Below are 15215 nucleotides of genomic sequence, written 5' to 3'. Positions count from 1 at the left end.
TGTTAACAAGAACAACAAACTTCAATAGCTGCACAATCAACGGCAATAAGAAGAACAACAATAACAGCAGCAAATGAAAGTTTAATGAAACCCCGCAATAACAAACAACAAACAGGCGAATACGAGTATGAGTATGAGTACGAGTACAAGTAAACACAAACAACTATGAAGTACTCATTGTGGTATTCATAGACGTGTCTTAATCATTCGATTTGAATTGCCATGCAGAATTTTCTTGCCAATGCCTGAGAGGGGGTTTCCCCTCAAGTACTTAATAATATGGACAAGCTCATTTCATTTTGCCAGTGGTGGATATAATTCGTATCAAAAAACCTGTACATGAGGTAAAAGTCTAGTGACCAAAGCATATTCAAGCCCCAAAAATGTCTAATACTGAAAAAATGTTTTCTTCAAATGGTTTTTTTAAGAAGTACTGGGTCTCTTACAGTCGAGTTTGCTCGACTGATGTCTTTTTTATATTCGTTTCACTACGGTTGACTGAACAGTTTTTAGCAGCGTTCTGCAGTATTAAATAGATATATATATATAGAATTTGTTTTTAAATTATATTACTATCATTTTTATTTTGTATGGTAATATTTTTAAAAATTTCATTTTTACAGATTTAGACAAGGGGTCTCACAGTAGAGTTTGCTCAACCTTAGCCTTAGCATTATTTTTTACTATAAATGCAGTTATTAGGTTCAGTGAACTAAACTTAAGAAATGTTTAGATACATTTTCTCCACAAAATCCGCCAATAGACTGGCAAGTTGTACGTATTCACTAATTGATTTAGTGCGTCTGCTGTAACAACTAAGCCTGCTCCCTTAACTCTGCCTTCTGTCATTCCTTGTCTGCAGCTTTCCCAACCACAACAATGAGTGACTGTTGTCACCTGTCTCAATATGTGCCTCTCACGGCTGTCTCAAGTGGCACAGACAATGACATGCAACGTCAGAGATTCCGGTAATGATGCCCTGTCTCTGCCTCTAGCTCTGCCCCCTGCCACAGCCCTGATGACGACGTTGCCCCACGCGGAAATTTACGCAGCTTGGCAATTGCCTTCATTTTGTGTTTTTGTCTGTATTTTACTTCTACTAAAACTGGCAGACAGTGTCTGAGAGGTAACTTTCTTAGAGAGGCCTGTGCTGCATTTGTGTCAAAAGTGTCTAGACCGGCCTTGGAGTGGCCACGAAAGCGTGCCCCAATGAAGGGGATTGTCCCGATCCTTGAGCACTTTGATGAGTCCATTTGTTTTGCATGCGAATGCATAGGAATGCCAATGGCGTTGGCGATGACGTAGTCACTGCATTTCTCCACTGCAGTGTCTGCTGTATCGTCAACAAATCTTAACAATAAATTCGAAAATAAATACGTACTTTAACAGTGCCAAATAAGTCTGTCAAAAGCTACAGGTATTTGAGCAGGGAAAAACTATAAAACTACAAATTTTTGGTTTTATTTTAAATTTTGGCCTGTTTTAGCATATTTTTTTTTAATCCTATTTTTTTGACGCTAAATATTTTGGAAACATTTACCTAAAGTCAGCTCTAATTTGATTCTGCATCAAAGTTAAAAAATGTATCCGTTATATTTGTCCATTGAAACTTTTTGAAAAACTTTAAACTATCATCACTTTGTTAATTCTTTAACGATTTCGTTGTGGAATGTCAATTTTATCATTGTGTGGTCTTTTTTTTTGATACTGCATTAATAATAAAATATTGAATTTTTTTCATCACTGTCCATTTTTTCCCCACTTTCCCCATGAAATTTTTTCAAGAAAAGTGTTTTCGGAACACTTGATTGTTGTAACTCGATGTATTGTATGCTGGTTGGTCGACAACTAGATTTTTTTAAGATCATATTATATTTAGATTTTAAGCTGGTTTCCAGTTTACTTTAACGGAACTGATTGCGAGCGTTTTAAAGTTATTTAATTATAGCATAAAGTAAATGATATTCACATTCACTAATTTTCTGCTCATTTCTTTTGCCCTTTTTCCCTCTAGGAGGAAAGCCACTTTGTTCAATCAATGAAATCCATTACAGTTAGTATGTTTTATAACGAATATTGAAAGTGAAACAAATAATAATTGTATAACACAGTTGCTCATCAATTATCCCCAGCGATGAGGATGTATTTTTACCAAATTTATAAAAAATGTAAGAGTATGTGCTCAATATGGTTGCTTATACTTTATTATTTTACAATATTTTTGTTTTGTTAAATTATTATTTTTGAACTTTCGATGATAAAACCGGAATCGAAATCAACAAACAGAAGACCCATTTAAATAGTTAATTTTCATATTTTCCACAAGAAAATTTGTTGTACAAATGTATTTAGCTTCTTTCTGTGTGCTTTTCTTAATGAAATAGAATGAAATATACATGCAGGCATTTGTGTTGTGGCAAGTGGAGTGCGATGCTGTTGCCACATATAGCGCCAAAGTGGCAGGTAACACTTTTCCATTCAGAATAAAGCTAAACAAAAGAATGAAAAGCAAGCAGGCAAACGTTCGTTTGCATTTCGTTTTCTTTTTTGATAGCTTTTGTGTTAACGAATGGCTTACTTATTTTTTTTTTACATTTTTTTATGTAAAGCGAAAACAGCTATTGCAATAACAACAACAACAGCAACAGTAGTAACAACAACAACCACATCAACAACTACACCAAAGGCAAATTTTCTAACGGCAATTTCCAGCAATTACCTAGTTACCGTTAATAGACATGTTGGCCAAGTTGGCGAGTGGCAATACATGAAAAAATGCTGTGTAGAAGTGTATTGGTATTGGTTAGAGAGCGTTGCAAGTGCATCATCGTTATCGTCATCGTTATCGTCATCGTCATCGTCAATGGTGTCCATTACTCAGCTTTCTTCTGTTTGCTTCGCTCGAATGCATCAATGACGACGATGATGATGATAATCATGATGACAACGATAATGATGAAAAAGTTTCTAAAAATTTGCAGAGTTGCCTAAGGTGGGCATTTCTCAGATGCACTGTCAATGGACTCCGTTTCACTTGGTTACGCCTACGAAAAGGGGGCAAAAGACATTGAATAAAAGGGGGAACATTTCACGATTCAAGTCACAATAAATACTTGGTTATATTCAATCTGTTTAAATTGTTTTTTTTTTTTTCTTGGTTTGACCTGCTCACCACATTGCATTCCCGCAATAATTTGTGGTTTGCAACGAGAGAGTTAACGTCGTCAGCCAGTCAGTCAGTCAGTCAATCACATGCAAGATGTTGCCACATTCACTAACCAAGTTAATTGCATAAGCTTCAGAAACCAGCAGCATGCCTCAATAATTTCCTCTTCCCCCCCGCACCCGTCACTTGCCTTCCTGCGGTTATGTTGTGTAAAATCACTGTTGTTGTTGTTGTTGTTACTTGGGAAAATCACAGTTTTCTTGTATGCAGAAAGCCGCAACCTGTTGCTGCCACATGCGACATCTTTTGCACTTAATTACTTTTGTTTTGTACATTCCTAAAACAAACAAAAAAAAATGAAAAGCTAAGGAAACCAGTCAAAATCCCACTGTTATTTATGTTAATGATATCGGCTTTAGCGCATTTCTGGTTATTGTTTGTTTTTCCTACCATTCGAAAAAAAATCCTCCGTCTGCAGTAATTCGGGAATTAATTGCATAATCCCAAAAAGCAGCTCGAAATACAAATAAAAAGCAATGTAAAAGCATGTGTGGCTAATTACAACGATTACATAAACTGTCTAACAAATGTTATGTCCGAATGAATGTGTGAGTGTGAGTGCATGTTCACTGTGGGTGCTTAATGATTCAATTAAAACCCCACATTGAGTGTGAAAGTATAAATTCTTTTACTGAGTATTTTGATACTCGCGAATTGAGATGAATACATTCACAAATAATTCAAGTAAATGCAACAAGAGCTTTCAGAAGTTTCGCCCAGCGGGGAAATTGCGATGCGGTTTTCTCATTTCCGAGGTTGCAAACACACAAACGAATATTGTACGTGTGTGGAGGTGGCAACTCTGGCTGCCAATTACAGTTGCGATAGGCGTGATCCGACGCGGTTGCATGCCACATAAATGACGTGCACACGGCATGTGGGTGTGACTTTGGCAATGATACCCGCATGATATGAGTGTGTCATTATTACAATGCATCCATTGTCGAAATATGTCAATGAATATTCAGCACAAAACGAGGATTAAGTACCCTTATAAATATAAATACTATGAAATATATTTCAATAAATTAAAAAAAAAATATATATATATTTTACTTTTATATTCAAATACAAAAATGAATTAATATGAAAATAATCAAGTATTTTGGAATTTCGGCAATAATTTTGAACACTTTTTATAGAACATATACGGTCATGTTCCGGAATTCCGGCAAGATTTATTGGAAGTGAAAGTCTTTAACCTGTTCTAAGTTCATTCTGGAATTATTTTGCGAGCTAAACTCACTTTAAGTTAATGAAAAATAAAATTTTTAATACTTAGTCTAAATGCAACACGTTAAAAAATAAATTTGAAAGTGAAAAGTGAAACAGGCTTGACGAATTCTAAAAAAAAAACAACTTTTTGCAAAATATAAATTTGAAGTTAAAATATATAAAAAATCACATATTTACCAATAATTCCTACACTTACCAACTTAAAAACAGAGTCGAGTAAACTTTGCAGTCCAAAAAGTGCAATTATATGTCAAAATGTTGTTTGGCAAATAAAGTATCTTGTGTCTAGAATTTCGTATCGTTGTTTATCACTATCACCCTGAACTCTAGCTATTCTGTTGTCTGTATTCTGTGTCTATGTCTGTCTGTCTGTCTGAATGTCTGTTTGTCGCATTACTTTGGTATCACATACAATTTAATACTGAAATTACAATTGCAGTCAGCCAATGCTTGTTGCCAAAGGAAGGCGCTCTGGTAATGAAATAAATTATTAGAATTTATTGAAGTTTGGCGACAGCAAAAGATACAGTGCAGCAAGGCAAAAGGGGCTAAAGAGGAGGCAGTAGGGGTAATAGGGGTAGTTGAGGGGCCGGTGGCAGGCAGACTATAAACTCTAAAATGTAATTTAATTGTTGTCGACAGTAAAAACTTATCTCATAAATGCAGTAATCATGCACACAGAGACACATCTACATGTGGTCGTCGTCGGGAACCTCCATAAATTACCGCATGTCGAGGAGGCAAGTGTGAGAGAGAGAGAGAGAGAGAGAGAGAGAGAGAGGAATACAAGTAACGTGCTTGGTGAACTTTCTTCTCTGTAGGTAAGTGCCATAAAATGCTGACTTCTTCAAATTGATTCTTTTATTTTCTCTATCGATAAGCTGTTTTTTTTTATTAAAGATCCAGAAATATTTTCCATAACATTTTCTATGATATACTATGTTTTCCAAATATCTTTTGACTAATTTGAAACTTGAGATAATGATGATGTGTCACAATGCTAACGAGGGAATCTTTAATCGTCAAATTTGCATAATTACAGATTAGCTGCGCTTGTGTTTCATGTCTTCTCTACAAAAAAAAAAAAAACAAAAAACATTGTTAAATCTGAACACGCAATATGTATAAAAGTGACATTAGGAGTGCGTGATTTTTGTATTAATTTCAAGAACAGCAGTTACACACATACTATTATACAAAATTATAAGTATATTTTTGTATATAAATATATATGTATTTATGTCTTAACATCAGTCTAAAAATGTTGCTATAATTTGTCATTTTTTGTCAGCTAGCATTATAATTGCCATAGAGAAAATGCAAGAAAATGGCAAAATGGAGAAGACAAAATGTAGACAAGGGTTTTCTACTGTATGGCATTTTTGGTCAATTCGTTTGTGGCGCTTAAATGGCGGCGCCTTTGTGTATGGCTCACACATACATACGCACACATAAAAGTTTATACATTTGTGTGTTGTCGCCTTGACAACAGTAAAAAAAAAAAAAAAATGTGTAGGGAGATGGCAAAGAATAAGAAGAACGGAACTGCTGCCTAACGCACCCATCAACCCATCAACCCAATCCAAAAACCCAATCCAAACCCATTCCACAGAACAATGAGCTCTGTGCCTTGGAGTCCGTGCCAGAACGGACATGCCAACAACAATGAAGAAGAATTTTTTGGTAACGGCTGCCAAGACAAAAAAAAAAAACCAACAGCAGCATCGAAGGCTGTAAACGGAAGAGACTTGACAACATACGCAACATTGGCGAAAAATGAGCGGCAACTGAGAGACAGAGGAAGAGGCAGCGACTGAGACGCATCATCAGGCGCACATGTCGTATAAGTGACGAGGCAGAGTCATAGTCACAGTCACAATCACAGTCACAGTCACAGTCACTGCTACAACCCGAGTCGAACGGGGCAACGAATTCAGCTGTCTGTGGCATAAACGCCCCGCACAGATTTGATAGTTTTTATCGATTTAAGTAGATTTCGTCTCACACAAAGACAAAGGCCGTAACAGGCCATATACTTACACATATATATTTATATATATATATGTATATATATATCTGTTTGTACAGCAAAAGTTAGAGAGACAGAGGGAGAGATAAAGATAGAAGTAGTAGGGGGAAAACAGGCAACGACATATTTGTAAGGACGGACAAGTAATCTGGCTTTTTGGCAAACGTTGTGCGTTCCAAAACAAATGAGTATAAAACAAGCAGGAAAATTCAACAGCGACTTAACGCAGCATTTTTATCAATTATACTTTTAAAAAGTAACTGCAATTATGCATAAATTAACACAGTTATAGAAAAATATTTATATTGAATAATTATAATAAATGTTTATGCTATCTTTAACGCTTTAGAGGGGGAAAGAAAAGTATGTAACAGTGTTACCAGTGTCCTGGCCAAGAAATTATAGCAGGACATGTTTACACTTATATATATATAACATATACATATAAAATATATATAAATGTCTTTAGCTAAGAGTATGTTTGTGAAGACGCGTGCTTGATAATCTGCGCTGTCTGCGTCTAAGCAAATAATATAAAAAAAAGAGGAGATGGAAGTGTAGAACATGTGGTGGTCAAAGAGGAGGAAGAGCAGTAGTAACAAGATAAAGTGGTAGATGAAACAGGCAAATGTAACAATCAATATCAAAATCAAAGCATCAAACTTTGTATATCAGTCAAAGGATATGAAAGGCTCAAAATTCCAAGCTCAACATACTTGTCAATAATATGATATAACATAAAAATTATGTCAAATCTGTACACTCTTTAATTTTTTTTTATTTACTATTATTTTATATTCCTCTTCTTTTATATCCAAACATAACATACTTTATTTGAATAAACAATTATCTTCATTCCATATTGACTCACCAAACTCTTTCCGTCATATTTAACAAATTGTCACCAGTATGTCGAATTCAAAAAAAGAAATATCTCGTAGTATAATAAAGACAAAATCAAAGAGCTTCTGATTTAACATATTCATTGCAATTTTAATTGCAAAGTTTATGCATTCGTTCTCAATATTTGTTACTTACTTCTATAGCTAAACTACATAATAAATAAAAATATGCAAAACATCATTCAATCAATTTTGATAAATCAACTCAATCATCGAACTAAGAATGTCAAAGAAATTATATAACTATTAATAGTTAAATTACATTTGCAATTTTATTACGTTGGCTTTGTGGATGTCATCACAATTAAAGAATCTGGTAAAATGATTACCAGTTTGTGTTGTCGAGCACATATCATCCATTAAATTTCTAAATTGTTTACTTTTAAGAATAAATCTTAAATACGTCTTCTGATTATAAAAAGGGGGATAAATAGCTCTCTCACGTTTCGTTTGTAAATTTCTGTCTTTCTGTTTGGCATTTGCAGCGTTTCTTGGAAGCATTTCCAGTTGTGTGGCTAAAACTGGTTTTGCAACTTATTTGCAACATCTGAGCTTCATTTAGATTTGGGATTTCCTTTGGATTTGGCTGGCGCTTTTATTGGTTTGGGAGCAACGGAAATACGTGCCATGCCATCGTCGGGTTTTTCCAAAAGTTTCTTATAGTCATAAGGTTTAGCCATTGATTTATCTCTCTGCATGAAGGAGGGTTTGCCAAACGTGTCCTCCCAGCCGATAGAACCTTCGCTGCCAATCTTATACAAGCTATGCAGTGAGTAGCGATCCTTTGCCCGCTGAAACTGGAAGTGAAGCGTTTCCCGTTTATATCGATGCACCTTGGCACGTCCCAATCTTGTTCCTTGAAGCACTCGGGTTTGTACTGGATGTCGACGGATCCAGGTCCAGGGTTTCGTCTCATCGAAGGGTTCATGCACCAAAACGGGCAACATTTCGCCCATAAAACGACGATCGTCGTTGCCAACATAGCGACGTTTCTTTGGAACCTTTGGAGCCTTTTTCTTCTTTGATGTTAGACCATCGTCATCATCTTCAGTAGCGGAACCGACCAGCTTGCGATTATGCTTATTTTGCACAACTTTGGCATAGAGATCGGATATATTTTTCATACTTTTTCTATCTTCATACATTCCCTGTCCTTCACCATCTTGTCCTTTCTTTCTTCGGTCTACGACAAGATCATCATCACCCTTGCCCTTTTTACCACGCCCATCTTTGCCATCTGCGTCCGCATCAAAATCACTTCCGGCAAAATTATAACCCAATCCAGATGCATCCCAATCTGACCGGAGCTTAGCGCCAATTCCATCCTTGTCACTTCGAAATATATCTGTGCATTTTCCCTCACTGCGGCCATAGCAGATTTCATCTAACATACTCGGATAAGGTAGATCGTTGTAGCCGAGACAGGGCTTATCCAGATAATGGTCCAATATCGTTAGCAGTATGTGTAGAATATAAGGGTGTAGGGGATTACGCAAATTCCCATGCCTATCGAAAATGTTATCATAGAGTCCACAAGTATCCGGGCGAACAAATGGCACTCGATACCAATTCCAATGCGAACACTTCGGATTGAGAATCTGGCCAAATCTCTTGAGTGTCAGCTGGTAAAGGAAACGACAGACTTGCTCCAACGGACGCTGCAACATCAGGGCCAACTGACGTAGTGCGTTGCCATTGTGGAGACACCAGTGTCTCTCCTCCGCCTGCCAATGTGGATTGAGACGTCGACATTTTTGTATTGGCTCCGTGACTGCCTCACATGTTAGCAGACACAGGGTACTGCTACGTGGCAGGCTGCATGAGGGTGCACAGTACATTGTGCAAGAGATGGTGAAAGTGTTTTCAAGTGTTTAAAATGAAAATCGCCAGAAAACGAAACGTACTATTCAAAATTTTATTTAAAACATAAACTCTTGAATTACTTCGACCCGATTAGTGACCTTTTGACTGTTTTGACTGTTTAAATCGCCTACTGGCTGAGGGAAATATACGTTTGTATTCGGGCTTCTTGTGGAGCTCCTCTTTAGTGGCAAACTTAATTATTTGACTGTTTAGACTGTGAATGGAAAATTGCTGCTTTGCCCTGAAAAGAGACTTTTGCACCGAATCACGTTTATAGCGTCTCACACTGGACATACCCAATTGTCCGTCCTCTTGCATACGCAATTGATCCGGATAACGACGCATCCAGGTCGACCTATCACTGTCCTTATATGGTGCATGATATAGTACAGGCATTGCTTCCCCATAGTATCTACGCTCTTTCGGAAGAACTAGTTGATCCACACTCTCATTAATAATAGTAGGTCTTCGAACTGGCTTATATTTTTGATTCTTTTTGAATTTCTCTATGGTTGACTTTGTTCTAGGCACATCTGTAACTACATTCGAATAGAATTTGGCTAACTCTTCTGTTGGACTCTTGACTTTTTTAAGCTTAACTCGCGGATTACGCAAATCGATGGATCCCAAACTTTTTAGAAATCGTTCGGTATCCGCCTTTTTAACTTTTGCCAACAAAATACGCAAGATTTCGTTACGCTTGGAACGCAAATCCATCAACTGAACGCTGCCGTGACCAAAACGTCTTCCCTTATCATCGTTTAACATGAAGTCGGATCTATCGTTTGCCAAGGACCGTCCGCCGACAGATAAGCTTGCAGATCGATTTCGAATTTTCTGTATGTCATTACCATAATTCCTTTCACGCTGGACAACATCCTTGACATTACCATAATCTCCTTGACGCTGGACAACATCTTTGACATTTATTGATCGATTGTCATCCATGTTACCAAGCTGACAATGGCGAGAAGTTGTTGTTCCACTCGGACCCTTTACCGGGTCATTGTTAACTGAAATTCGTTTTTCAATCGCAACTGCAATCTTATCAATATCCGGATCGATTAGACGTCCCAATCGCTTGCTGTACATAAAATATACTTTATCTTCCATATTATATAACTCCTTATATTTCTTATTGGCAAAAGTATCTGCTCCGTCGACGGGAAGTTTGCGAGCTGTAGCTATTGTAAAAGTCGAATCTGTAGGGCTAAGACGCGAAGAAGTAGAAGAATCACTTTCAGTTTTCGGACCAATGATACTCTGCATGAACTCCAACAGCAATATAAGACTTCGGGGATGTCTTCGATCCCTTAGATTTCCTGCCAAGTCGAAAACTTTCAAGTAACGATCACAGACATCCATACGGGAGAGAGGTACACGCTTTGCATTCCATCCACTCTTCATCGGATTCAATATATTGTTGTAGTTCTGCAGAGTGAGGTTGTAGAGAAGTTCCGCCACCTCCGAAATGGGTTTCTCCATCAAAATGGACAATTCTTGTGTTACTTTCAGATTATGTTTATACCATTTATCCCACGTATTATTCCGAGATGGGGTGCAACGGTTGTATGAAGTATTCATCTGATTCCATTTGAATTCATCAGCCAACCCATTTGTGTTCCCTCTGTTTTGCATTGGCCAACAGCTCATTTTGTCACTGGGGCCAAAATAAAATTTTTCTAATTTTCAATCATATTGTTGCTTCGAATTGATAATCGGGGCAATGTTTGCTCTTCACTTTGGCGATCTAAGCCACAATTTAACCAAAAGAGAATATTATTCAAAAACTATTAAAAAAAATAAAAACCAATTATTTATGATTTTAAACTAAATGCGCTGATTACGAATTTTTCGTTTAGAAAAAGGGGAAAGTGCTGAGTAAGATTGATTCTTTTATGGATGGTAAGCAATAAAAAACATTACAGTCGAGCAAGATCGACATTGAGATACTCGCTTTAAATAAACATAATAAGCAAAACAAAAAACTGTTTAAGAAAAAATATTTAAAAAATAAAAAGAAAATTACAAAAACTTCTACCCGATGTACAATATATAAGATGCCTATTTTGGACTATTACATACATCATTATCAAGATAGAATACTTTTCTATTGCTTGGATACAGAGTATAGAAAGATACTTCTGCTTTCATGGCCTTTTTTAATGACTGTGCACTTTAACTTGGCAAAAAAGTCTGCAAAGCTGACCCAGTCATACATAAATATATATATAAATAGGTATAGTATGTTTGAGCGTTGAAAATCAAATAATAATAGCTAAAAAGCAAAGAAATGCCGACAACGGCATTAAAAGCTCAAGAAATGCCAACGAAATGATCGTAAAAATGGAGGCACGATTCAAGTGGATAGCGAAGAACGCAAAGTCAATAACCGCTACGCTCCCACCAACATCATCATCATCATCATTATAATAATGATCATCATCTCTACGTCATACATCATAGATATGACCAACTAATGTAGGAAAGTTTGTGCGTAAAAAATGTAGTTTCTTCAGTTAACTGCTTATCATGAATTGGCAAGAGATTATAGACTGTGAGCTGGCTAAAAACAGATGTCGCAAATAGTGGGAAAAACTGCAACCGTTTTGTTTGGTAACCAAACGAGTTATTAACTCCGAAATTTTGTAGTGCACTCGTATGGTCAGCATAAGGTGAGGCCTAAACAAACACGCACCTTTTTCTTTCATTTTCGACTTAAAATTGGTTGTTGTTTCACTGTGACTGTTGACGGTTATCGAGGTTTGAGGTTTGGGGTTCACTGACCTCAGACACAACGTTGACAGCACGCATTTTCAATTGGCTCGCACAGTGGAATGCACCGGAAACGAACCGAGCAAAATATATCAGCTTTAAAATTAAGGTTTTCAAATACTCGTGCTCGTCGCAAACAGACCATATAACTAATAATTACAAAATTGCATGTTCTTTGTTGTTGTTATCATGGGCAAAAAATAAAAAACAATCAATTTGATGTGCACACAATTTCTGCATATTGTGTGTGTGTCTGTAGTGTGTGTATAAATCTAAACGTAGATAACATTTTACATGAAAAGCTTTGACAACTCAAGTTGTGCATGGTTTAAAAAAGAGGGGATCGCAGCTTGTATCTCAACTGACGACAAGTATCTCAATGAGGGAAATCCCAAGTCGTCGGAAATTTAAAGTAACTGAATGAGAGTGCTTAACACATAAAAAAACCCAATATTCGAGTTCTGAGAATTGTTAATGATGAGAAAGTGTTGTTAGATATTAAAAGCCTTGATTGATGGGTTCATTAATTAACTGTCTTGGAACTTGGGCTTTGTTTATTTGGATTAGCAAACGCAAACGTGAATTTGGCTCAAGTTTCAATAATTAAACTAAAATATTTTGATTAATTTCATATACTTACAGCTAACAAACTCGCAAAAGCCTTTATTATACTATATAATCCGTGACAGTAATTATTTGTTTACTTTATAAGTAGTTTATATTAATGTTTATATATATTTTGTTTTTGTTATGAGTGAAAAGTGTTAAAATATATATTCATTTCATTGATTATTCATGTGTTTATAAACTTCAGCAGTTTTATGTTTATTTTATGCCATTGTAGTGCCTGGCATTTTATGTTAATTAATTACAAATGTTAAGCATCGTGCAAAAATTGCCAACAACAAAAAACAATGAACACAGCGGCGATGTATAAATTTTTATTTAATTTTTAACTTATTTTATTGCACATTTGTTGAACTTTTTGATTAAAAATGATTTTTTTTTATGTTTTGTTTATTCAATCAAATTGAGTTTCTCTTGTATTTAAATATTCGTTAGTTGAGTTGTCGAACAAACAGTTTCCCATTTGTATTTACTAACTATTGCATTTTGCCCGCGCACTGTAAGATAGACATTATGTGAGATTTGTGTGTAGGCTTAACAAACCTACAACCTTTTTTAATTTGTTTTTTGGCAAGTAGAAAGTTTTTACAATACGGCAACAACACTCAAATATTTAAGTTTCAGAATAATTTCCATCTTTTGTTAAAACTTAAAATTATTTAATAATTTTAATACAAAATTCACTCATTATGGCATTAATTAAGTCGTCATAAGATTGCGATAAATTAATGTTTGTTTTGCAATTAGTTTGTTTATAAACATTGAAGTGGGCTTTCGTGTGTAACACAAATTATATACTTTTGCGACCTTCAACCTCTTGAAATATAGTACATTTCATTTAGATGGGGGAATCCCCAGTGCCTGACATTTCTTATGCCATGTTAATCTTGATTTCTGTAACAGTATATAGTGTTTTTTTTATATTTATTATTGATTGTGGGGATTTTTTCTAGCAAATACATATTTGTATTTATTTGAGTTTATGTAACATCAACAATATTGACATTTGCCATTGATTCAATCAAGCAATCAAAGAAGCGAAAGCACGAAATGACACGACCTCAAATACATTTTATTTTATTTATTTTGTTTTTAATGTATTTTTTGCACTTTTCTGGGCTCAGTTTTCACTCATTTCACTTTACAGCCTGTTTATGTTTATCATTGTGCTTACTAAACACACACACACACACACACACACACACACACACACACACACACATGCACACACACTCACATACACTCTCTCCCCCTTGGTCACTGTCATTTTCTCTGTGTTTCACGCTATCTCACACACACATACACACACTCATGCACAGTGAAATTCCGCTACACCGGAAATTACAATTGAAAAGAGCGGATTCCGTTTTGTAAATCAAAATCAACACGAATATAATATATATGTTAATGTATATTAAACAAATAACAAAAAAATCATAATACAAAAAGGAAGAAGAAACTTAAACTTGATGTCGCATGATCGTTATTCGTTGTTGTTCATAAACTACTATAACCGAGGAAGATAAAACCGAATACAAATGCACAACACAAAGAGCAGGATGTGAATCAAAAGTCATAAATAATGGCTTATTTTATGTCTTTTTCGTACGTCTTATTATATTTATGCATTTCGTGAAAAGTTTCGCCAAAAATGACGGATTTTAGCACTCACTTTAATTGTTTTCAAAACAATCGTTTGCTCAATATAAATCATAATTACAATAATTAAAATAATAATAATAATAATAGTTGTTCGTTGTTGCCGTTATTGCTGCTTGCATTATTATTGTTGTTGTAGTTGTAGTTGTTGTTGTTTTTGTGTTTGTGGTAGTGTGACTGAGTAAAAACACGACACGCTGCTTGCGTTGCTGGAAACGCACCCAAACCGTACAGTTTGAAAGTTAATATCGGACTGTTCGGAATGCTGGCGCTATTCCCTCGAACAATCACGAAACCGAAACGAGCCGAAGTGTCGACGAGCTCGACGCACACGATGCTGCCCCGACGATGGCAATGTTGCATGGCCGCTCTCGTTGGAACGGTGCCAGTCCGAAATATCTTTCGCTGATGTCTGACTGGAAACCACACACTGGAATGCAGAAGGCAGCAGACAGACGGGAAGACGGCAGACAGCAGACAGCGGACAGCAGACAGCGGACGCGATGTGATGTTGAGTTGAGTTGAGTTGAGTTGAGCTCGAGTTCGAGTTCGAGTCGGAGTCGACAAAGTCGTTAGCCAGACCCGCACAATCCAGTGCATGGCCGGTCCCGCTGCTGTCAGCTGAGCGGCATTTACTACAACTACATACGTACATACATACAAGTCCAAAACGTGAGATACAATTGTATCTACATAGCAAACACAACAAAAAAAACATCCACGTCGTCAGTTTGTAGTAGTAAATTCAAAATGTGAAAAAAACACCGGCAACGCTGCCTGCATTTTGTGTGGGCGAAGAGAGCGTCACACACAACTAAAGAGAGAGTGTGCGTTCAAAGAGAGTTTGAAATATTTACACTACCGATTGTTTGTTGTTGTTTCTTTCTTATTAAAATTG

The 15215-nt window shown here is 36.2% G+C and overlaps 2 protein-coding genes across 2 annotated transcripts in view; both read right to left on the bottom strand.

Moving 5' to 3' along the window:
* The window catches only part of LOC117782117 (fibronectin type-III domain-containing protein 3A), a 69061-nt gene that overhangs the window by 33570 nt on the left and 20276 nt on the right, over nucleotides 1–15215 (bottom strand).
* LOC117782119 lies at nucleotides 9351–11044 on the bottom strand. The gene is made up of 2 exons (XM_034619089.1): nucleotides 9553–11044; nucleotides 9351–9497 (listed from the first exon to the last, which is right to left on the bottom strand). The coding sequence occupies exons 1-2, from the start codon at nucleotides 10907–10909 to the stop codon at nucleotides 9466–9468; spliced, it is 1389 nt and encodes a 462-aa protein (XP_034474980.1). The 5' UTR covers nucleotides 10910–11044; the 3' UTR covers nucleotides 9351–9465.

The sequence above is a fragment of the Drosophila innubila genome, assembly GCF_004354385.1.
Source record: "Drosophila innubila isolate TH190305 chromosome 2L unlocalized genomic scaffold, UK_Dinn_1.0 4_B_2L, whole genome shotgun sequence".
NCBI lineage: Eukaryota > Metazoa > Arthropoda > Insecta > Diptera > Drosophilidae > Drosophila > Drosophila innubila.
Note: the sequence above shows the minus strand (reverse complement) of the source record. Positions and strands in the feature narration are given on the sequence as shown.

Excerpts from the sequence above, each read along its gene's own strand:
- LOC117782119 (XM_034619089.1), bottom strand. The coding sequence starts at position 10,909 with ATGAGCTGTTGGCCAATGCAAAACAGAGGGAACACAAATGGGTTGGCT. Across the intron at positions 9,498-9,552 it reads GCAAGAGGACGGACAATTGG|GGCAAAGCAGCAATTTTCCA; the intron begins GTATGTCCAGTG and ends GTCTCTTTTCAG.